Source organism: Achroia grisella, unplaced genomic scaffold (genome assembly GCF_030625045.1).
Source record: "Achroia grisella isolate CSIRO2021 unplaced genomic scaffold, CSIRO_AGI_Agris_v1 utg515, whole genome shotgun sequence".
Taxonomy (NCBI): Eukaryota; Metazoa; Arthropoda; class Insecta; order Lepidoptera; family Pyralidae; genus Achroia; species Achroia grisella.
In genome coordinates, this window is record NW_026712908.1 from 452,592 (window position 1) to 477,363 (window position 24,772).

Consider the following 24,772-nt stretch of genomic DNA (forward strand, 5'->3'; position numbering starts at 1 on the left):
TTACATAGTAACCAAGGGGTGATAAACAAGTTTTACATTTTGTCAACTAATCACTGTTCAGTATCAGTAATAACTGGTTTACCATATTACGTACCCATATATCTAATAAGTTGCAAACAGTTACGAATAACTACCTACTACTTTTTTCCCATCAGGTATGAACACCACTTTAGCCAGACGACTTAGTATAAAATTTTAATAGGAGACTATGTATGTGACCTCCCACTATACGGAAAGTCGTAACCATTACTTATTACTTTAAAGATGCTATAATTATGAAGATGTCGTGACGCCTGAGATACTTATATTGTCTTTCCTGATGACTGAATTATTTAAATAATGCATCTGTAGGTATGATGCTACAGAGGCAAAATTTAAATAATTGTTATACTAATACAGTCACCAGTAAAGACTTTTATTTATTGTCAGAATGCACCATTTATACTGTAGTACAACTTTGCTAGTAAGTTGCTTACCGCAAAAGTAGTGGAGTGATAGAGAAACCTTGGATTTTTTACTGCTTGGGATCTCTTCATCTTCTCAATTCTCTCATCTTTAGGAGATGGATTAACCTCTAAGCAGGTTATGTATATGTATGGTACATTAAGGAGTTGTGGAAGAAAGTTTGAGTTGCTTTAATAAATATAATTTGTCACATAAGTTTCTACAACGAGTAGGCAATACATTAGAATAGAACCTAATGGGTCTTAATAAAAACCAATTATTTTCATGATAAGCTATATTATTTTACATCATTCACCTCAAAACCTTAAATTCTCAACTCCACGACTTTTACATTTCATAAAATATATCACAGAAATAATACAATAAATATAACATTTAGAAAACATATAATACAAAAGTTCTAAAGTAATAATAAGATATAGTTCAAAAGACAATTATTTTATGAAATATAAAATACAGTCCTCTTCAATACAGTTCCTTCAAAATATGATTGATGTAATATATCAACGTTCTCGGTCTCGCCGCATCGGCCGTAAGTGCTGTTTCTCGTTGCTGTATTCCGTCCTCACTTAATATAATTTATTATAATAAATAGGTCTCGTCGTATTTGTACACAATTTATCGTTATATAGGTTGCTAACCTAAAATAGGACCATGCGCAAGCGCGGGGCCAGCAATGACTGGTGAAGCAATAGCAGGATGAGCTGCTGGACCTTGTCTGCTTACTACGGCGTTGAATCTGAAATATATTTTAATTATAATTTATTATACTTGTTAAAGCAATTAGGCATCATCAATAATCAATTATAATATTATCTTGAAAGTTATCACAGTGATAGAATAGAAAAACATTTAAGAATTTCATATGTCATAAATATTCAGTCGCTCTGACAAATTCTTTGGATTCCGCACAGTACAGCGGAACTGATTAGTATTATCTACTCCTATATACCAGTATTTATTATTGTATGTATACCGGTACATAGGATCCCTTTCTATTATAGTAACTACGCAAAAGACAAAACAAATTGTAACTTGTTAGACTTTTACAATTTCTAAGTTTATATAATGTTTCATAATCATTATAAGTAAATTAACCCGTTAATGCCTAATGATGCCCATGCAGTCAATATGTATAAAAGCATTATTTATTATATAAAGTACAAGTTTAATTAAAGATTATACCCATTGTGATCATCCGCGGAATAATTAACTGTTCGTATGGTGCCATCAGCTTCGACCAGCGAGTACTGTCCCTTCACTACGTCACCATCACGAGACTCCCATTGGCTTTTCTGATCACCAGTGTGACCGTCGGCGACACCATAGTTGAAGGTGTAGCGAGGATACGACTAATATGGAAATTAAGTTATATTATTTGTTGTATTTCAGACCCTTATAACTAAATTAAAAATACCTTTTGAATATACTTTTATAATATTTATAACTAGTACATAATTTAACTACATAAAATGGCTTTAGCAATATTTTAGTAGAATATATTTTACATTTTGTCATTAAGTAATATAGACAAAAGAAAAAAACCTGTTTAATATCAGACGATACCTAATTCGTATCCTTACTTCACTTTTTCCAGTAGACTTTGAAATTTCTGAGGCTGTCTTTATACTGTTAAAAATAAAATTAACAACTATTGCATAATAGTTGTTAATTTTATTTTTGATCATATGTTGAGAAAGTTATTTTTTAAATATGCTGTGATACATGCCTGCATATGCAATAATTATACCATAATATACTATCCTTTTTTACATTTTTCATACAGAACATTAAATAACATGAAGATCTATGAAAGCACTTACATAAACTTCAACAGGAGCAGCATGTGCGATGGGTGCTCTCAATACAGGTGCATGCGCAACTATTGCACTACGACCTGCACAGTATGTTTAGTAATTATAACAAAATTATTATAAACATATACAGGGTTAAAATACTTCATAAATTTTGAGGAAAAGTCTTCAAAACCTTTTTTTGTTTTTTAAATGTTGGTTTAAAAGCTTTTTGCTTTTGGCATTAATAAAATCATACATTACATCGATAACGTCTTGATGAAACTTCGTATATTTTTATACAATTACTGGAATATTAATAAATATATATTATGTATAAAATATGTGTGTTACTATTTATTTACCTAAACCAAGCCCTAAAGCAGGTGCAGCGTATGCAGGTGCCCCGTAGGCCGGTACTCCATACCCAGGAGCACCCAAAACTATGCTTTGTGAAGAGATGGCGCCAGGAGGAGCAATGATACCACCACGAGACACACTTATCAGAGCGCACAAAAGGATTACCTTTAAAATAAAATCTTATTAATATTATAAACGCAAAAGTTTGCAAGTATAGATGGATGTTTGTTACACTTTCACACAAAACTAACTACTGAACGGATTTCAATGATGAAACTTTACAGAAGATTTTAGATCAGAATAACATTTAAAATTTCACGCGGGTGAAACGACGGGTACATCTAGTATATAATATTTTATTGCAATATCATATAATGTTATGGATAAGGAGTGTAAACATGTTTTGCTATGATATGAACAGTAAAAAATATATTATTAGAATACCATTATTCTTTATGCATATGCTGTATTGTATTTCCTCATATCTAAAAAAATCATAATAAATTTTAATATATATAAGTATTAAAACTATATAGAAATTATAGACCACATTTGACATTATAGATACTTTTCTTACACTTCATTAGCATAAACTTATCATCATTATTTGATGATGATAATAGACCAGCGTTGAGACTATAATGAATGATTATAATTAATAATTAGTCTTGACTGTGGGTAGCCTACTTGACTAAGATGTTTAAGCTGTTATCAGTGGGTTTAATTATGATTTTTCTTATGTTCGGCACTTGAGATCGTAGTAAACTATTACGTCGCTTCCTAGGATAAGAAAAGAATGGTCACTATTGAACTATCACTACATCAGCATATTATACACAATTGTGTCAATATAGAAATGAACACCATAACACATATAAGTATAATATCTAATTATATAATAATTTTATTTTTATATTATATATTTTCACTAAATATCTAAACTTATTAATGAAAATTCTTGATACATATTTTTACCACATAAATCGTTTTACCTTAACAAACATTTTTGTAAATCGTATCTAGTCCTAACACAGTTTTCACTTCTAGCACTAGGGCTTGTCTGCCGAATCGATAAATAAGTGGCGCTTTTATAGAAGTTGCTATGCCCTATAGGTACAGGCATAGGGTCCCAGCCGCCACAGCACGCGCAGGAAATGTATATGTAGGCACATATTTCTAGTAGGCGTAGTCCGCTGAACTAGATCGCTAGAATAACCTAGATATGCCATTAAAAACTAAACATTCTAGTTTTAGAGAAAATTTGGATTTTAGTGTTATATACACTAAAAATAAATAATGTCGTATCCATAAATCTGTAGCATTATCCAGCCAAAAATGTCGTCATAGTCAAATTAACCAAAAATTTGCATCTGACATAAGTACATTTATTAAATACAAATTGTTGTAGTAGTTCAACAAACAGCAAAAATAAAACCTCCCTTTATAGTATTAATATTTAACTATCAGACACAGTATTATATTAGGTACTGCTGTATATGCAGTGGGACAAGTTATCAAAACTAACGGTTATTTTTCTGACGAATTACCTGATATATGTATATATGCCTACCATATGTATCAAGTACAATTCATAATTATCATAAGAAATAATAAATAATAAAATTAAAAAATACCATAGCTTTGAAACCATTACATTACAGGACTATTAGAACTTTGAATGTTACGAATTGCATTAATACTAATATCCAAGCAGTTTTATCTACCACAGGTGAATAATATTACAAAATAAATTATTGTAAATTTTTATTAATATACGCGATTTAAAATAAAAATATAATAACCGTGAGCGTAGTTATCATTCACTATTACTACCACGGTTTCTACTCCGACTTACATGCACAAGTGCATAATCGTAACAGACCGCCTTCAAACAATTTGTCAATCAAAATTCTGTAATCAATTTGTACCTATTTCTAACTCTGCAGAGGTAGAAACACATCAAACCTATTTAATTTGTGAGATAATCTTAGTAGATTAATCATCTGAGACGGTAGATTATTTGCATATAAAGTATTGTGTTCTTTATTTATTATCGGGTCGTCCGCTGATCCTTTATATGGACCGCTGGGTACGGGCCCCGAGCTTACGCTCTTTACCCGGGCATACTGCTGGGGTATACCACCCCAGCGTCGTTCGTTTACCGGCCGGCCGGAAGCCGGCTGCTTACCAGCAGCCGGCTGAGGGAGTCGTGTAAGAGGACTCTATAAGCCGCTCGCCGAGCCGGCTTTCGGTATTGTGTTCATCAGGACCGACAGTCGAAAATGCCTCCGACTATCCCGTCTGGTGAGCAGTCGTGCAAATATATATAATAATCTAATTCTTACGGAGAATGTCCATACAAAACTATTATAAATTTAATTGTACGAGAGAAATATAACTAATAGAGCCTTTAAACATTTAATATATTCGCATATTGTATGAACAAAATGAAAATATATAGATATTTCATAGTTTACCCGCATAAATTGTGATAATAAGTACCTATGTCACCTATGATATGCTAATTCAGGGTTTGGTTTGTCGGTGTACTAAATAAATGCATATATCCAGCCATTTAAGCGTTATTGAGTAATGGATACTAAGTCCGTGAAAAACTAACATAATTAAAATGTTAATTATGTTATCTAAACTCTTGAAACGAGAAGAAGTGTGACATAGGAGAAAATCATATACAGTAAAATATATTGACAACATTCGGACCAATATTACACTCTTCAGATAGACTATGTTCCCAATTAACGAACGAATCTACAATAAAACTAACTCATTAACGATTTTATCATTAGGCCTGACATAAGCGCCATCTACCGTATTACATAGAAATGAACTTGCGGTTAAAATTGCGACATAGTAACCTACTTTTATGAAATCGGTTAAAAAACCGTCCTGCTTCTCTGCAGTGGTTGTTAATATTATCAAGCCATTTAAGCGATATCCAATCAGTTAATTCGTGTACTAAGTGTACCTGATAAATAAAAAATGTATGGGCCCAAAATAGAATTGTCCATTCTCTTTTAATTTATCAGGTCAAATAATAAATACAAAGAGACATAAAGGGTAATACATAGAATAATTGGATTTAATATTTCTACAGTTAATAATCGATTACAGTACTGTTTGTTTTTATGTGTATAATAAATCTTAAGTTTTAGACATAACCTTATGTTTATTACAAAATTAATGACTAAGTATTATAATTGTTAATACTTTTCTCTACTAAATTTTAAATGAACCCTGCCATGTGTCCCATCATTTGTGAATACCGCATTAAAACCTTTAAGCTATTTCTATATTAATCTATTTCTGAAATTAATATACACAAACGCACAGAGAAATAAATAAACAAACTAAAAAATTCTGGCAGACATTGTTATTTCTTTTAGTACATTGATAGAGTTTTCAAATTTTGTTTTCTCATATATTTTTCATGGACAGACAGCAACTTAATAGTTACCTACATATTTGTTATTTGTATAGATTTAATCAAATTAATATAATGGACGTAACGTGTTGATCAGATGAAATCACTGTGGTAATTACTTTATGACTCATCTGTTCAATGCCAATGAACTGCATTTAGCATTCCACTACAGACTTATATATAGAGTAAACTATACACACCTACATAAAGTAAAAAGTTATATAATGTATGTTACAAAAATCAACCTTAATTTTTTTAAGTATAATATAATAGACAACTCAAGACCTATGCTTCTATATATTAGAATTAGGACCTAATCAAAATAAAAGGTGAAAAGGCATAGCACCTTAGTCCTCATACAATGAATGGCAATACTGTGGGGTACTATAACGAAATGACCGTGTGCTGTTATTGTGCATAGGTGCACAGTTACCTCAGGTTACATCAGGTCAGCTCTTATGTATTTCCATTTACACAAAGAAAGTTTTTCCCTAAATTGTTTTAACTTTGAATATAATTCAGAGTCTCAATCTCAATTGCCACACTACAGAAGTAGCCGATTATAATAATCTACATTAGTGTTGCAACTGACTTCATAAAACAAACTGTGGGTTGTATTCATATAAACAATATAGTGATGAGTTATTTGATCCATTGAATTTTGTAATAACGTATACAACCATTTTATTTGCGTTTCACTTAAATTACAGACCCATAATTATTAGTAACGACTGTATTGTTTAATAATTGGGCTAATTAAATTATCTATAATTTAATAATCAAAGATCAAAAGTTTCATTTATATGATTTGATGGTAATAAACGGTTTTACTTAATAATGGGACGTATTATATAAATATAGTTACTACATTTTTATAATTGAAATGTGAATCTGGTTAAAGTATGTGCGTAATGGGGACAATTGTCGACTCCTCTTTTAAATTTGTTCAAGTGGCTAAACAAAATGGGACTTTACTATTTCTATTTTTAACTTGCAGTTTTTTTTATCTTCAAAGAATCGGCAAATTTTGTTGTAAAGATTTTATTATAATGTCACCTACCTGATATATCAGCATTTAAAGATTCTAATATTTCTTTAGTTGTTAAAATTAACTGTTATAATAGTTGTATATTTTTTATTCTACAAATATTTTTATAGTTATTTTTATAGTTATCATTGGCATACTAGCTGAAAGCGGGTGTGATGGAAATTGGACACCTCAACAGTACCAATAATAATAGATAATGCACTGTGACTCTGATGGATGCTAATACATTGTTTTTCCTTAAAATCAATTAATTATATCAGTATTCAATAATCTCTAGTTCACGTTATCTTACTGCTACTTGTCTTGCGATTTTCATAAATACTCTGCTCATTTTGATCACAGCTGATGCCCTTTTCGATCAAGGGACTATAGAAAATTAAAGAATTAAAGAATTTATTTAAACCAAAAACAAAGTTATAACAATAACATATTAAACATATTAACATATTAAAGGACTTTCAATTCGTTTGTTTCGTTCCTGAGATTAGCAAGTTTAATAAACAAACTATTTAGCGTTATAATGGACGGACATATACACATACTTGTTTTAGAAAGCTAATCGGTGTTAAAATTAATTGTGAAAGAAGCACTGACAAACCTAAATATGATTATGTACTTTTATTTCTGTAAAATCTCTTATTGATAAAGCATTGTTACATATAACACATTTATTTAGGAGAATTACGTCCTTCGTTACATTTGTTATTTGGCCTGTGTTAAAATAGGCATATGTTAAAAACTCCAGATCTAGCATATACGCATGAATGGACCACGACTTGAGAGTATATGTCTGTGTACTCCTTAAATAGCTAGATGTGATTGAAGACTGAACTTTCTGGAACTCTCTGGAACTTTTCGTTGCTTACCAAGCTTGAATAGTGCGTGTCGTATTACCATTACGACAATACGACCATGTCACGGTCGCGCCCACCGGTGAATGTTCATAGTATGCATTCTGATGAATTAAACAATTCACTTATCTTATATTATAAAACATTATTTTGTGGATGATGATGATGGAATTGTGCTCTCGCCTTCGCTAACATTATACGCTAGCCAAGTACTAGTATAGAACAACAGTGAAGTTAAATTTTCGTTAGTTTCCCCATCATCCGTAACAGTAGACGTTTACGAGGCGCTATTGAAGCCTTATAGTATGGCGAATTCACCAGAAATTAACCCTAACCCGGGGAACCGCGAAGTGGTCGAACCGGATTTGACATTGATAGCATCCAGCATTGTCAGCAATGGACCCAAATTTATTTTGTTATTATTATTATAAATCCATTTATATTGCTATGATATACTTGTTATTAGGAAAGTTGAAAGGTATGGAAGTGGTTATTCAATGTAAGATGATGTTATAGCATTTACATTTAGTGTACGTTTTAGCACATGGTACAATTATAGTTTGATTATAACCCCAAAAGAAATGTTTGTGTTAAACACTGTTAAAATACCTCGTTAATTCGTAGAAATTTTAAAAAGCAAAGCAAAATTAAATAATAATCGGTAAGGCCTAAAAATGGCTCAAACGTCCTTGTGTGGTAATACACAGACACTCCTACTTGCACCAGTTTCTGGGCCTTAACACTTTCACTATTATTGTAATATTGTTTCGCAATATTCTTATAGCGTCATAACGCTACATATTTGTCAATAGGCGGTTAATTGCTGTCCATATAACAATTTGTCATTTTATAAATACTTAAGTTCTAATCTAAACAAGGTTGTATATACATAATTATGTGTAAGAAATATACGATTGTTGAATTTAAATGAAAAAATACTTTATTAGGTATAATAATAAATACCGTCGTACTTGTCTTCGTTTGGGTATGCATTTCGCATCTAATAGGTAAGATAGCATTCTGAATGCAACACTTGTCATGTATAGTCCAACGCTGCGTCCTGGATTAATTACTAGTTTGATTTGTTATCGGTTTTTCCATCACCAGTAAATCTTGAAGAATATGGTATTAAGTAATACGCATTAATTTTATTAATATATTTCAAACTGACGCTTGCATGGTAACTTATTTGCATGCTATTATGACTAGAAGTAGATGCAAATATGTAGAGTAGGGACACTTGCAGAAATTAATTTAAAAATTACATTATAAATAGTGACTGAGGAAATAAGGAAACATATTATTTTATATATAGCATTTATTTTAATTACTCTCTTCTTAAATTATTTATATTCTACTTACTTAGCTGCTAGCTATTACATAATTTATAAAAAAAGACATGTATTTCAGGTTTTAAATTTAACAAAAATGTGTATTTATATACATTATCTGTTATTCTCTTAATATGTCAAAAGACTTAACATTGTCTCAGATTTTATTCATCAATTTTGTTTTGCTACAGTCAAGATTTGAAATGTACCCTAATTTGTATTATATACAGTAGTGAAATGCAATTAAATATCAAACATTTCTAAAATATTCACAACTGGTTTTTTCTTCTTTACTATTTTTCGAATTATTTCCTTAGGGGCACTTTGGTCAGCAAATAGTTCAGGTCGTGGTTTTAAACGAGATGGACGAAATTTATCACGGTCATCATCATTATAATATTGGGATGAAAAGTCATCATCTATATCAGGCAAATATTCATTAGGCTCACTAAATCTGGTTGGATTTTTAAGTTTCTTTTTTGGTACTAAAATATAATCGTCAAGGTTATCACTGAAATATTCAGGGGTCTTTAAGGGCTTATGTTTCTTTTTTGGTCGAGTAGGACGTTCTGCTGGGTAGTAACTATCTTGAGAATTCAGTTCCGGTAATGCAGGATAATTATGTTTCATAGATGACACGGACATTTTATCATCATCATATTTAGGACCTTTGATGCCTAATTTATAAGATGGAGCATATTTTTCAAAATCATAAAGAGAATCTGGTTTTCCAAAATCGTCCTTAAATGAATCTGTAAATGATGGGTACTTTTGTTTGGTTAATTCTAAATCAGCGACACTAGTATACATATTGGCGAATTTGTTTTTCTTTTTTGTCTTGCAATTTGCATCGGTGCTATAACCAAAGTGAGATTCACTGGCCGACATTGATTCATCAAAGGGATGTTTGATAGAATAAGTGTGTGTATAATCACTAGATTCTTGATCGGGAATATAGTTCGGCCTTTTTTTCATGGGAGCTTCTCTAAATCTACTTATAGGATGAGGTCCTCGTTTTTTATGTATACTTTCGTAAATATCTTCTTCATCTGCATCTTCTGAGAAATCAAAGTCGTGGTCGTATCCTTTTAAGGTTTTTTCTTCAATAAAACTTTGACTACTTTTTGATTGTGGTACTCCTGGATTATTGACTACTGCTTGAAATCCACTATTTGGTCCAGCTGAATATTCTACAGTTCTCATCGAGCCATCTGGCTCTACCACACTGTAGTGACCTATGAAACAAAATTATTAATTTTAAACAGTTTATGTAAAATTAAATAATTCTGACAAAATACGTGTATGTACCAATAACTAGTGCATTAATAAATCGTTTATTACCTTTATAATAATTGTTTTATTATTCAAAATGGTAAATGCCGTTTCAGTTCATTCATTCAGTTTTAATCAGGCAATTAAAATTTTAAGATATTTAAAATTTATAATTTACAAAGTCTGAGTACCTTTGACAGTGTCACCTTCCTTTTTTTCCCATACTGCCTTTATATCTCCAGTTCGAGAATCGGATACGCCGTAGCTGAACGAATAGCTTGGATTTTCCTGCAAAAACAGTACATAAATGAATTAACTCCAATTATCTACGCTCATAATTATACTACTGTATATTAAAGTGAGCAAAGCACTTTATGCAGTGTTCGATGCGATAGTTCGCGTGAATTTATTCGGTATATTACACGTAATGACAATCCATCGCATGTCTGCATATGAAGTTAATATTCTGAATATAAAATAGGTGTATTAAATCGTTTCCATAACACTGGAATGTCCAGTAATTAGAGTTTTATAAAGTGAATGTGTGAATATGTATTCGTCAGTGTAGTAACCACTTTGGGTACATTTATCATTAATCAATTTAACTGGTTATTGCTAAAACGAAGCGTACAGGTTAAAAAAAATAAAATGTATATTACGATAGTTTTTGAGACAAGTGATATGTTGCTTACAGATACGTACTGAGATATTTTACTCTAGGTGGACCTTGTATTTAACCTGAATGAAATACGATTAAATACTCTATGATAATTCAGAATAATTCGTCGGTGTATCCAATTTCCTTCTAACAAACATGCATATGTTATTATAGTGATATATTTGTACGATATCTTTTTTTTTAAGTTCTCCAACGAACAAAAGAGAATTTTTAACTTTCTCGTATAACGAATTCCGAAGCACCAAGAATAAAAAATAAACTGTTTTAAATAAAGTCCTTAAAATAAGCATTTAAAAAGATAAAATCAATTTATATATATTAAAATTGTTTATAAACATCTACGTAAATTGTATTTCACGATTATCAAGTTCATGATGCGTCGCCACGTGCGCGGGCGCATCGTACCGCATTAATTCAATGTCAAAGACGATAATGACGCTCGCTTTCGTTCGTTACCTTCACTTTCAACAGTGACTAACTGTTGTTGTTGTGATTTGTAGGCACGAATGACTTTGCTATGCAGGACTAATTACGATTGGACTGTTGTTATGTATTTTTTTATCACTGAAGAAGAGACGAGGCAATGATGAATGGGACGGTAAATCTGCCCGAGCTAACAGTACATTCTACAGGGTGCATCAGTCAAAGATGATAGGATAACTAGGAAATCGATTTCGAATAATTTATCATAATAGTTTCCAGGAAAACATGCGGAGATCAAACTCACATGGTATCTGATATGTTAGTAATAGGGTCTTTCCTCTGTTAAATAGTATAGATTACTGTTTAACGAATTTAATGTCTTTAAGTAGGTTTGAATATATGTATGCTATTAAATTAATATCTACCAATATCATTAACATTGATATTCTTATGGAATAATAAAATCAGCCTCGATTTTAGGTTTAAATACTTTTTAGAGATATTCAATTCAAGTCAAACCAATCATAGTTTTCAAATAAATATATTACATATATTTCTGCTATTCCAATCGATCTATTCGATTCCTCCTTATTAATTTCTAATTTCTGACTGATATTCTCATACGATATACTAAACATATTACTTCATTCTTGTTGTATTCGAAGAAGTCAATTTTGTTATTAATTCAAGATGTTTGATGCGGAATTTCTATTGGAGATATTTTTCTTTTGCACCAGTGTATTTGTATTTTTATTTCCCTAATTTCTTTCTTTCGTCTTTAACAATAATTAGATATTTCTTTGGGGAATATACATATATATAAGATACGGTAAATATTTGAATATTATAGAAAATCTATAACAAATTACTACAAATGAAGTTGAGTTGCCATAGATAAGTGGGTGAATACGGCTCGCCCACTATATAGAACATTTCGACATTCAGGTGACCACTTTCGATAAGTATATATGTACGATACGTCTATTTCGACAGTTCTATATTGTGTAAATATAATTTTAATTAATTATATGTATAATGAACTTTACGTAATCTTATTATTACTGAAATTGTGATATTATCATGCTCTGGATGGAGATATTCTTGGGATAAAATAATGTGGCTCCATTTTTAGGATGTTAAGAGGCAATAGAGCAAAAGTAAGTAAATAAGGAGATAACGCTTTATTATTACAGAAGGAAAATGAAAAATAATTTTATACCATATTGTGGGTGACAGAATGAATGAACTGCGCAATATTAATCAAACAATGGATAGAAAATTGTAAATACTTATAATGAAGGCACAAAGGCAAAAGCGACAATTCTAGAAACTGTAAAGAAATATATTAGAAATTGGTACAAAATTAAATATAAAAGTGTGCAAAGAATTTACAACATACTTATAAGTAGGACAAATCTGTAATGTAAATATATAAAACCTTCAACATGAACACATTTTACAAAGCTATTTGCTTTACTGTAGACTCATGCAGAGGACTATCTTTATCGGCTTTTAGAAGGAAATATATACTTTTTAAAAATTATATAAAACCTAAAGTATGTATAAATATAGTAAATAAACAAGGTTACTTGTTTCAATTATGAATCTAGAGTAACTAAAAAATGTGTGAAATGCAATACTGCAAATTAGATGTTACTATGTTAGTAAGATTTATATGACAATTATGTAATGTTGTAAATACAAACAGGAAATCCGTATTAATTATTACAATTAATATTTACATATCATCATTTCGTAATCTTCAACTTGGAGAGCAAATGCAATTGCAACAGAATATGAAATCTGTAATATTCATTCAATTTATTTATGTTGAAACTAGTTGATGGGTCACGTGATGAAAATCGGTATCCTTCGACTACAATATATATATATATATATTATTGGATGCGATACATCGGAAGAAGATAACGACCCTATTAGGCATAGTGCGAGTAAGTTCCAACAGTGTCCTGAAGGCAATTACCTGTAAAATAAACTGTCCTATTTTAAGATATTGGGTGGGACAGGTAATATATTAAGGGATATATTTTTTTATTACTAACATTGGAAAAAAGTTATGTTATTAAGTTGTTATTAATAAAATGGACTATGTTGTCTGACAATAAATCATTATTGTAATATGTATACAACATAAGTTATAATGTGACTTAAATTAATTAAAGTAATACGAGAAAATCTTTTAAATGAAGTTACAAAGTTTTGTAGAAGAATGGTTTGCTTTTTAATGAAAACATTTAATTATTAGATATAGTGATATTGGGGTAGCTATTAAAAATTAAACATTCAGTGATCTGAGTAATTATTATCGTGTCGCCACTGCGTAATGACGTATTTGTGACACATTGCGTGTCTATTGAATAGTGAAATTCACACGAAATATTTGTTTTATTTTTCCTTCTATTTATTATTGGTTTCAAAATCATATTATAAATATATGCTTGTATTTTAAAGGGCTAAGGCTTGTATTATATTTTTGGATTAAACGTCGATATTCTGTATTGAATGGAGAACCTGTTAGTATTCAAGATTTAAGTAAAATTATGATAACTATCTGCATACGCTGTCACTACTTGTCATCAATTGATGACTAAAGTAGGAAAACATGGCTATAATCAAGAATAGTAAATATCAGTAAAATAAACCAATTCAAGAAAAGAAAACTCGAAATACCCTATACCAAATCTTTTGGCCAATGCACTCTGGGTAAACGGTCATACTAAATAGCAGGCTGAACTTCTTTCTATACCAGAAAACACATATGCCCTGAAAATTAATCAGTGGTGAGCTAATTGATTATTAAAAAGATATACGTATGATTATTTTATACTTCAAGAAAAATATTACAGATTATGCTGTGGTATAGAGAATACTTACAGTATTAGAAGAATCATGCTTCAATTCTTGTTCCAGTTGTATAACCTCCTCTTGACAATTCAACACCACCAGATTTGCCAAGAGAACCTAAAATAGAGGACTTCATTACAAGATAATAGTTGTAGTATTTGAAGCTTTTTATTTATTAATATACTTAATTATGTAAATAAATTCTTTAGATCTTTAATTTTATTTATTTGTAACATATAATATAAATATATAAATATCTATATAAAAATATATTAATAATGGTAAAAATAAGTAAATTAACAAGATATTTATTACACAGTAATTATTATTTCTTTGCACAGTCAATGAAATCAAATTTATATGTAATATACTGTTCATCCATAAATTAATTATAACTCAATTATTAAAATAATAATACAATATAAAGTAAAAACACACACAGCACTAAATGTTTATAATTGTAAAGTAATATCTTAAAAACTAGTAAAACATATTATTATAATATTATCACAAATTGAATTCGTAAATTTACTTACAAGTAAAGCAAATGTTTTCACCATCGTGTTCTCAAAACAGCGTGCTTCACCAATTGCACCATATGAAAGATCACCAACACTAAACTTTGAACTCGAATGAATATATCTAATATCCAGGCAATAATAAAGACCTATCCATTTCCAAGGTCTAGGTGAAGAAGACGTTCCCCGATGCCACCACTTAGCTATTTATAAACACACACAATAGCACCGTGTATTGTCCGTACACTCTCCCCCTCACACATCTTTAGTGACAATCATTCAACAAAGATCCACTGGCCGTTGCGTTGTAAATTAACTAGATTATCTTTTCTATTGTAAGATAGTGGAAAATGCGGAAGATCTCGCAAAGAATGAAGCAGTCCGTTCAATTACTATGTATCTGTATATTGTTCCTATAAGGAAGATGAGAGACTACGAGTTTTTCTTTTAATTGGTGTCCATAAATTTGAGTCCGTAAACCGTAACGTATTTTTATTATTATATAACTATGGTGGGTATTTATGTTGGCTCACTAGCAGATACGTTGATATACGTGAGTGCGATTCGAGTACAACTGTTGCTAGTACTAATTTTGTAAATTATTTTTTAATGAAATAATCTACCGCTTGTGCATCAGGACCATAGTTATATATCAGGATCATTCAAGATTCGCAATATAATCGTATTCAATACATATATAGGCTACATTATTTTTCATTGGTTGGATGTTCGGTTTGTTGGCCATTACATATGCATAAAAAACTAATATTAACTGCATACTTTGAAATTGATAGGCAGGAAACTGTATTCGGTTTTGTGTGCCTCTTTTACTTTCTATCGAATAATTATAGCTATTAATCAATAACAATGCATAATAATAATATGTAACTGTGCAATTCCTTACAATACTATTATTTTTAATGATAAATATTAATTATAATTCACTATTAAATATTAACTTTCAAACTTATGATACAGTATTTTAAATAACAACTAATGATTAGAAACAGTTTTTGGTAAGTGAAATAAAGGTATCCTTCTAAAAAGAATTTGATACAGTAGACTATCACAATACTAACCAGGGTTTCCTTGTATAGTAGCAATAGTGGGATATTATTAGTAGATTGTAGTCTATATGAGTTAAGCAAACAGAAAGGAGCTCATAGGGAATTACATATTTAAATAACATTCCAAAAGTTTATATTGGTGGTTTCGACAGTTATATGATAAAGATCATACTTATACCTATCATTAGATAGGTATGTTCTGTTTGACAACACATATTAATATATGCTGTCATTGTATGATGAAGCAAACAAAATATTTTATTTCATGTACCCAATATTCTTCTGTCTTCGTATAAATACACTAAATCATAATATACAGTCGGTCAACTGAAGCGAAACACACTCCGACGATTACCCTGTAATAATAATTAATATATCTGGCACTTTTTATATAGGTACGAACGATCAGTGGCATTTCATGCTTGAGTTGTTTATGTGACGATGATGAATTTTACTAGAACTAATTATGTGACTTTCTTTCTTGGATTTAAAACGATGGTCATAATAAATCAATTGGAAATAGAGTAGCAGATTATTAGTGATGTAAACCAGCGCCGTTATTGCTAGAAATGTAGGTACTATGTTAGCTCGATCTCCACGTGGTCCTTCCTGACCTGACCTCGTCTTATCATCCTGTTATGTGGCTTACATATACATACTTACCACTAAAGCATGCGGGTGCAAAATTTCATCATCATCCATAAAAAAAAGTCAAACCAAAACGTTTGAAGAACAAACGTTTTGGTTTGACTTTTTTTTACGGGTAGGCAGCTCTATGTATAGTATCAAAAAGGTTAAATTAAAAAAAATATTTTCCCATGATCTTTCATTAATTTTATAAAAAAATATAATGTTAATATATGTAAATAATAATATATACATCCTACAGTTTGTACCTAAGCTGGTTCTAGCCAAGAAGAGATTTGGTTGGAAATATCCGAAATAAAACAATTGTTTCGAAAATAATATTTATTATACTGATATAAAAACAACTACGAACTATCGTATTGTCGAAATTCTTATAACCTATTAATATCTTAATAACTCCATACTTTTCACAGAAGTTTATAATAAATATTATATTAACTGTTTAAGTATATTATTATCACAGTACAACATTAAACCTGTTCTAATAAAGGTACCTGTGGGGTATAAAGTAGTTTAAATTATTTCAAATGTAGTGCCATCTAGCGGGATCATGCGGCAACTTTTCATTGGTGTAAAACGCGACATCTAGTGGTAACCGTGATAACTATCATAATTGTTGTAGACTTGCGGGTGGTGTGCGTGACCGATGCGTTTTACGACTGCGTTGAATCCATTGTGCTTGTCAGCGGTATACTCGACGATGCGGGTGGTACCATCAGGTTCCGCAAGTGAGTATGATCCTTAAAATATGCATAATATTTAACAAAATGTACGTATGTTTATCTTTATATATTGTAAAATGAAGTCGCTTCCGCTGTTAGCTCGAGGATCTTTTAAATTACTCAAATGATTTTAATGCAGCTTTTAGCAATGGATAAAGTTATTCAAGAGGAAGGTTTATTTGTATAATACATGTACACCCATGCGAAGTTGGGGCGGATAACTAGTTTTAATTAACCTCTGTAGATCTAAAATAAGTATGATTCATATAATGTATTCTTACTAATATGAATGTTTTATATTAATTACTAAACCATATTAAAAGCCTAATGGCTTGACGAATGATGATGGCAGTGGAGGATCTGTCATCCTTCACTAGTGTCTTGAACCCTGAATTATTAAATTTTATGAGCATACCTTTTACGACGTCACCGTCTCTGGTCTCCCATTGGCTTTTAAAGTCACCAGTGTGCGGATCCTTTACAGAGTAATCGAATGCATATTTTGGATGTGACTGAAATGAAATATGTGTATTATTGCATATATTAAAATGAGTTGAATTTTTTCAATCACTTCAATAACATTCAATATGGAGACTTATTAAATACAAAAAAATATAGTTAATTAAATAAATAATACATAGCTATATTCTAAATACATAGTTCTGCTCACAAGCCTACTAATTCATAATTACATTACCATAATCATACATATAATAAATAAAATTATAGCTACTCGTTGACTAAATTCCATACTAAGACAGAAATTTTTTACAACTAAAATGTATCCATTATTAAATTATAGGTTCTATATTGATTAAATGAATATTGCCAACGCTTAATAGTGTTGTCATCATTAATTAAATAACACTTGGACTGTTGTAACAAAATAACAAAGTGTATTAGCTGTATTGTAATCAAATAACAAGTTTCAATGTAACGCAATAACGCTTCTTATAAAAGACATCAACGCGCAAAAGTTTAATAAAAATATTTCTGAAAGGTACAGCCTTTCAGAAATATTTTTATTAAACTTTTTGCTAGAATCAATAGAACAGGCGAATAGATGACAATAAAAAGTAGATTGAGTAGATTGCTTGCTTGTTTCTTGACAAATTGCGGTATTTTATCTTATTGTATTATCGAAATTTCTTGATTTATTATTACAGAAAGTCAGTCAGACAAATCCATTACAACACATATATATATATATATATATATATATATATATATATATATATATATATATATATATATAAAACGTTATTAATTAGTTCCATTACTTGACTATTTTTAATAAATTTAAATAAAGTGCGCAATATATATGTTTACTTTTACAATATTTTTAATTATTTACGAAATAAAACATAGTTTACGTCGATAATATATATAATACGAAAGTTATTTTAAGATGGGTATAGTTATTCTTTCTAGCAGATCAACTAATGTAAATGAATAATACATAATTTTAACGTAAATGACATCTATTTACAGTTTTTGATTTTGATTGTAATTTAATACATGTTGATTGATCTCTTAAAATAATTAATGTTGATTTTATAGGTATATAACTATAGTATAATAATTAATAAAGTCATATTGATCATTATTAATAGTATGAATTTTATTTGTAATTCCACAATTTCTCTATCCTCCCCTTCGAGAGTCATTTAATTTCATCTAATCGGGAGTGACCAGTAAAAAATAAACATAATACATTAATAACCTCAATTTCCGTTGCATTGTTTGCCAGGCATGCAGTTGTACTTAGCTGTTCTTTCGGCCGTATTATTTTCCATAACACCATGATTGACAATATCCGAAATCTGAAGGACGTGTATGCTATACCAACAATGTACATACAACACTTGCGCAACTCTGGGACGTTACGGTGTCCAAACACAGATTGTTATGTTCTATGCCTTCCGATATTGTAATATTCCTACATATTATGACGGAAGGTATAAGTAGTTATTGAATATTGCGTCCCATTTTGTGGTGAGATTATTTTTCTTTGCTATTTTTTAAACCCGTAATCAATGTCTATATATTTGGAAATCATAAGATTATTTGACAAAACTGGGCAATCAATAGGTTCTAATGCTCTAGAGTATAAAATGGACTGATATATAACCCTTTCAACACCTTTTATATTTGAAATAGAGTTTACTAAAAGCCTCGTTATACTAGTGATGTAATAATAAAATCTAATAAACATTGCATTAGAATACATTTTTACTTTATTTACTCACAAAGTACTTAAGTTATGAATTTTACTGAATCAAAAAGTTTATATGATAATAAAGTAGTAGTTTATCATGTATATCTATCTATTTAAGAAGAACATAATTATATACCTAATTTATAGTAAATAAAACGTAATAAAATACCTCTGGATCACTGCTTATTATATCGCTACCAGAGTGGATCGTATGAAGAGAGGCACAGTACGGTGGTATTAGCCATGTTCGGGTTGTTTATTATTTGCATTTGTACATAATCGTAATTTTGAGGGCATTTTATATTTCGTGCAATGAATTGTTTTTGGTATATCTTAGATTACTATATTCGTCTAAATGTGTGTAAGTTATTAAAATGAAAATTTCTAAGAGCAAATAACATAACAACAACTTGTTGTTATCCCATATAAACAAAATATAAATTATAAAATACTAACATAGTAGTCGGAGTGTCCGTTATATCCGCCATTTCCTGCATCATATCCTGCGTATCCACCATAACCCGAATAGCCTATGTAGCCGGCACTCACGGCGGCGCAAACGGCTGCCAATATAATAAGCTGAAAATATATTATAAATATTTACCATATAGTGCATAGTATACATTTATTTAATTGACTTTGGTGATTTAACTACACAACACAGTATTTTACTTCCAAAGGTTGCGGGTTCGATTTCTCGCATAGTACATAGTACATATTAACTTTCATTCAAAAGTTTGATTGCTTGTCTGGGTCTTATTTTTGTATTTTTTTGTAAATACATACACAATTTATTTACAAAAAAATATAATTAATGTATTTATATCAGTTATATAGCACCCATAACTAATCCAGAAATATTATTATATTATATTATTTATGTATAAAAATTCTTCTATACTAATTTAGATGATATTTTGTGTGTATATTTCAATGTGTTTCTGAATGGTTTGAAGACACAATAGGAGCAGGTAGGTAATGCTGCTTTTTCCGGAGAACGTGCTAATAAATTCGTTAGTTTAATATATGTATAATATTAGATTTGCTTCCATCATTCAATTGTCGTAAGTCGAATCTAGCCATAGAGTTATGTACGGCGGGTGGGTCGCCACATATAATTCAGATATATCAAGGTACACATATTAAGTGTTACCATTATGTCGATAGTTATCCATCCATCTTACTACTTCATCTGCAGTATCAATTCTGAATATATATTATATTTTTAATATTGGAACAATGAGATTACAAGAAACAATGAAGTAAGTATACTTTGGTACAATGTATTTCCTACTCAACGACTTTTCCTATACTATAGAAAAAGTATGATCAGCAGGAAACGTTCACGAGAATCTTAATTTGTGAAATTGTTAATTTACGGTTTAATATTATAGCCACAGAGAGTATCATAGCTTAGGGCTACAGTACTCCTTAGACCGAAAAGTCGTGATTTCAAGTCTGGTCGATACATAAATAATATTGTGTATTTAATTGAACCTAAAACTAAAAACCGTATATAATCATTCAATGATCATTATTACATAGTATAAAATAAAGTTGCTGTTGCTGTCTGTCCCTGTGTATGCTTAAATCTTTAAAACAATGCTACGGATTTTGAAGCGGTTTCTTTTTTAATTGATAGAGTGATTCAAGACGATGGTTTGTATATATAACACATGCACACCGAGTACACCAAGCGAGTAGCTAGTATAATATAATAATTAAAATATATTATATTATAATAATGAAAAGAGTCCCTTTAGGCAAGGCTCTGAAGACACTGGCAGTGTGTATTAATTTAGACTTTTGGCTAACTCTCCGGTGATAGAAACATTGATATCAAACAGAAATAATTCGAAAGACGCGGTAGTCCAAGAAATGTAGGCATGTTAAGTGTAGCCTCGGGATTGTATGGTTGCCGCTAGTTATTTATCAATGTATATTCATTTAATAATATAATTAATTAAATATCGTTTACTTTAGTTTTATAAATATTATATGTCGTAAAATTAAGGCCCAATTAGACTTAGAAAATGTTCAGTTATAGTAAAATAGTACTTCTATGAGAATAAAAAAATATCTTAGAAAATGGAAAGAAATGTTAAGACAAACGTAATATGAAAAGCAATATGATAAAATATTTTTTATATAAAATTTTGCACCTACAACTGTAAACTCATTTACTTTGCTAACGGTACAGTGTTTTGTGATATTTTCAATGATATGAACCGGTACAAATCGGAAAAACTTTCTGCGTAATGATACAGACATTTCTCTCTGTTACACGGTAATAGTGCAAAAAGTAACCCTATACTGCCATTGAAGTAACATACATAAACAGAGGTATAACACTAAGTACTAGCTCTTAGACATAAACTATCTCGACTAAATTCATATCGAGTTCGATAGATATAATAAAAAAGAGGTTTAGGTTTAAGTACCTTTTAAATTAAGTAGAATACAATAGAAAGTATCTTTTATTTAAATAAATATAGATAAATAATGCAGAACACTCGTATGCACTTTAAGAAATATTAAAATAAATAAATGTATTACAAAAATTACGGAATTATAATTTGAATTACACATATGTATAGTGTTTAATGTGCTTTATTTTCAAGAACTTTAAATTTAGAAATAAATTTAAAGTTGTTTAAAATGTTTTGAATGGATATTTCAAATAATCTTTTTGAAATATCCATTTAAAACACAACCACATGTTGAAGTAATACAAAAACCTGTTATATAATATCAATTGGAAATTCTAACGGTTTTCAACATACTTTTCTATTTTCCAACAAGTCAATGTTAATTTTGTCGTTTCCATAACGATTATGTATGTGCTTACTTGGTTTTCACACATCGGATAAATGATATAATAAGTACTAAGTATGTGAGAAATAGAAGTCATTATTTGTATTATTTAGTAAAATTTTAGACCAGGGTTTTCTATATTACCTGATTATAGCTTTTTGAAGCGGTAAGAAAATTTATAGATTCATAGAAAGATTTTTATTATAATTTAAATTTGATGGCAGAACTTGGGATTCTATTGGGAGATTTTAATATTTATTTTAGTATTATATTTGAGTATAGGAAAACCAATACGATGAGTTATTTACTATACACATGTCAATGGAACCAAAAAATTGTTTAAAATGTAAATTTCAGCCATACAATGTATAATTTTAACCTCTACATTTTCAATATTATTTAACACTGTAGCACTGTACTTTATGTCATTTCGTCAAAATAATAACTGGTATTGTTTTCCACAAATTCACCACTACACTTACTTGATACGCACGCATCTTCGTTTATCACAATGGTCACTTTCGTCCTCTTCAGCGAAGCCGACAGGATCAGAACTGACACTGATGCAGACCTGGCCCATTGCACACTATTTATAACGATGGTGGTTGCACCACTTGTGGCGCATGCGCAGCTGACTCGGTTGAGGTATGTGTTATTGGAAACATTTTTTTTACATTATTTTCGTATTCTATATTGTTTTTCGTTTGTTTCATTATCAATACATAGTTAATGAGTTATATCGTCTTAGCTCCACGATCTAAAAAATATACTTTTATTCCGTTTCCAATAGAACTCCAATTATTTATTTCTATGAGTTTTGTGGCGTAGCAGTAAATTAGGTTTTATAAATAAATAAAATATTACATACATACAAATATTTATATAGCCCGGAGATACGAGTAATATTGTTTGTTGAGTTGTTTGATTTTCAATAAATCTCTATATATTTATTAATAGCACAACTAATACACCATACCTATTGGCTAGTAACCAGAACGTGTAAGTTTTTTATTTCAGTGTATTTATTTATTAATTTATGTGAAAGTCTAATGTAGCTAACATAATCATGAAGAAAATAAAGTGTACAGCTTTTTCAGAAATCAGTTTCATTCATCGGTATTATAATATACAATTTTAATATTTTATGTTGAGTTAAATGTAGTCTAATATGCAGTCACTTACTCAGCAAACATACATACATAATACAACCTTGTCAAGACCCTATGAAAGAAATCTATTATTCGAAACCAATTGAATTAACATGTAGTTTTCAGAGAATTTTTAGTTCGTTGCCAATTATTTTATAGCATGTGAACTAACTAAACAAGACTGTTTTGCTAATATTCACAGTCTTATAGTGATCTTCACTTACTAAAAAGGAGATATTCCAGTCATTAACGGAATTTTATTGGAACAAAGACTTAAAGATTGGACTTAAAAATTGAATGATATATCTTAATAATAGACAACTGTTAAACAACCATTCATATTTTTATAATATTTGTATGTACTCGTAATTGCAAACATTTGTATTCAGTAGAGTATGATTGTTTGTATCGATCTGTGTGTTTTCTATGTATAATATGTGCGTATTTACAAAAAAATATATGAGTATTTATATCAGTGCCCATAACACAAGCTCTGCTTACCGTGGGCTAGATGGCGCTGTGTTAATTGTCCAGGGCTGTATTTTATTTCTGTTTGTATAATGTAGTAGTAGTAGTAGTATTCTGTTTGTTTATTATAGTAGTATTATTGAAACTTACAAATATAAATATTATTTAATATCATGGATTTTCTTTTGTTTCTGATAATTGATATGTAACAAGATAGTACTATAATATTGTTCTCTTACAATTTAATGAAACAATAAATCACAATGGTCATTGCACCAGTGCAGTTAGATATAGCTATTTAATCCATTCAATGCTATTTTTATTAACCTTCAACTATACAAGGTTAATTGTTCATTCAGTTATATGGATATAACATTAAAAAAGTAGTCTATTGCATGACAATAAGACATGATATGTTATTATTATAATTACAATTGGCCGTAAAATAAAAACTATTCACCATCTATTCTTTTAAATTGGAACTTTATAAACTAAAATAAAAATATAGAGAATTATTCCTGGCAGATTATTATTTATATCGGGTTAGCTACATAGAAGATACTACTATCACTGTCTACAAAAATGAATATCGTATTCTCCTTGTCAGAGCATAACTTAGAACTTTAGAACAATGTCATTC

General features: G+C 29.9%; 3 protein-coding genes across 3 annotated transcripts; all 3 read right to left on the minus strand.

Moving 5' to 3' along the window:
• Positions 1-774: 774 nt before the first annotated feature.
• Positions 775-3,672, minus strand: LOC131847039 (cuticle protein 8-like). Its single transcript, XM_059196479.1, has 5 exons — positions 3,611-3,672; positions 2,624-2,783; positions 2,289-2,362; positions 1,651-1,817; positions 775-1,204 (listed from the first exon to the last, which is right to left on the minus strand). The coding sequence occupies exons 1-5, from the start codon at positions 3,620-3,622 to the stop codon at positions 1,102-1,104; spliced, it is 516 nt and encodes a 171-aa protein (XP_059052462.1). The 5' UTR covers positions 3,623-3,672; the 3' UTR covers positions 775-1,101.
• A 5,632-nt stretch (positions 3,673-9,304) lies between these two features.
• LOC131847033 (uncharacterized) lies at positions 9,305-15,220 on the minus strand. The gene is made up of 4 exons (XM_059196474.1): positions 15,066-15,220; positions 14,560-14,646; positions 10,754-10,850; positions 9,305-10,525 (listed from the first exon to the last, which is right to left on the minus strand). The coding sequence occupies exons 1-4, from the start codon at positions 15,087-15,089 to the stop codon at positions 9,534-9,536; spliced, it is 1,200 nt and encodes a 399-aa protein (XP_059052457.1). The 5' UTR covers positions 15,090-15,220; the 3' UTR covers positions 9,305-9,533.
• A 2,127-nt stretch (positions 15,221-17,347) lies between these two features.
• On the minus strand, positions 17,348-23,013 carry LOC131847050 (cuticle protein 19-like). Its single transcript, XM_059196491.1, has 4 exons — positions 22,999-23,013; positions 20,159-20,281; positions 17,900-17,996; positions 17,348-17,502 (listed from the first exon to the last, which is right to left on the minus strand). The coding sequence occupies exons 1-4, from the start codon at positions 23,011-23,013 to the stop codon at positions 17,348-17,350; spliced, it is 390 nt and encodes a 129-aa protein (XP_059052474.1).
• Positions 23,014-24,772: the final 1,759 nt, after the last annotated feature.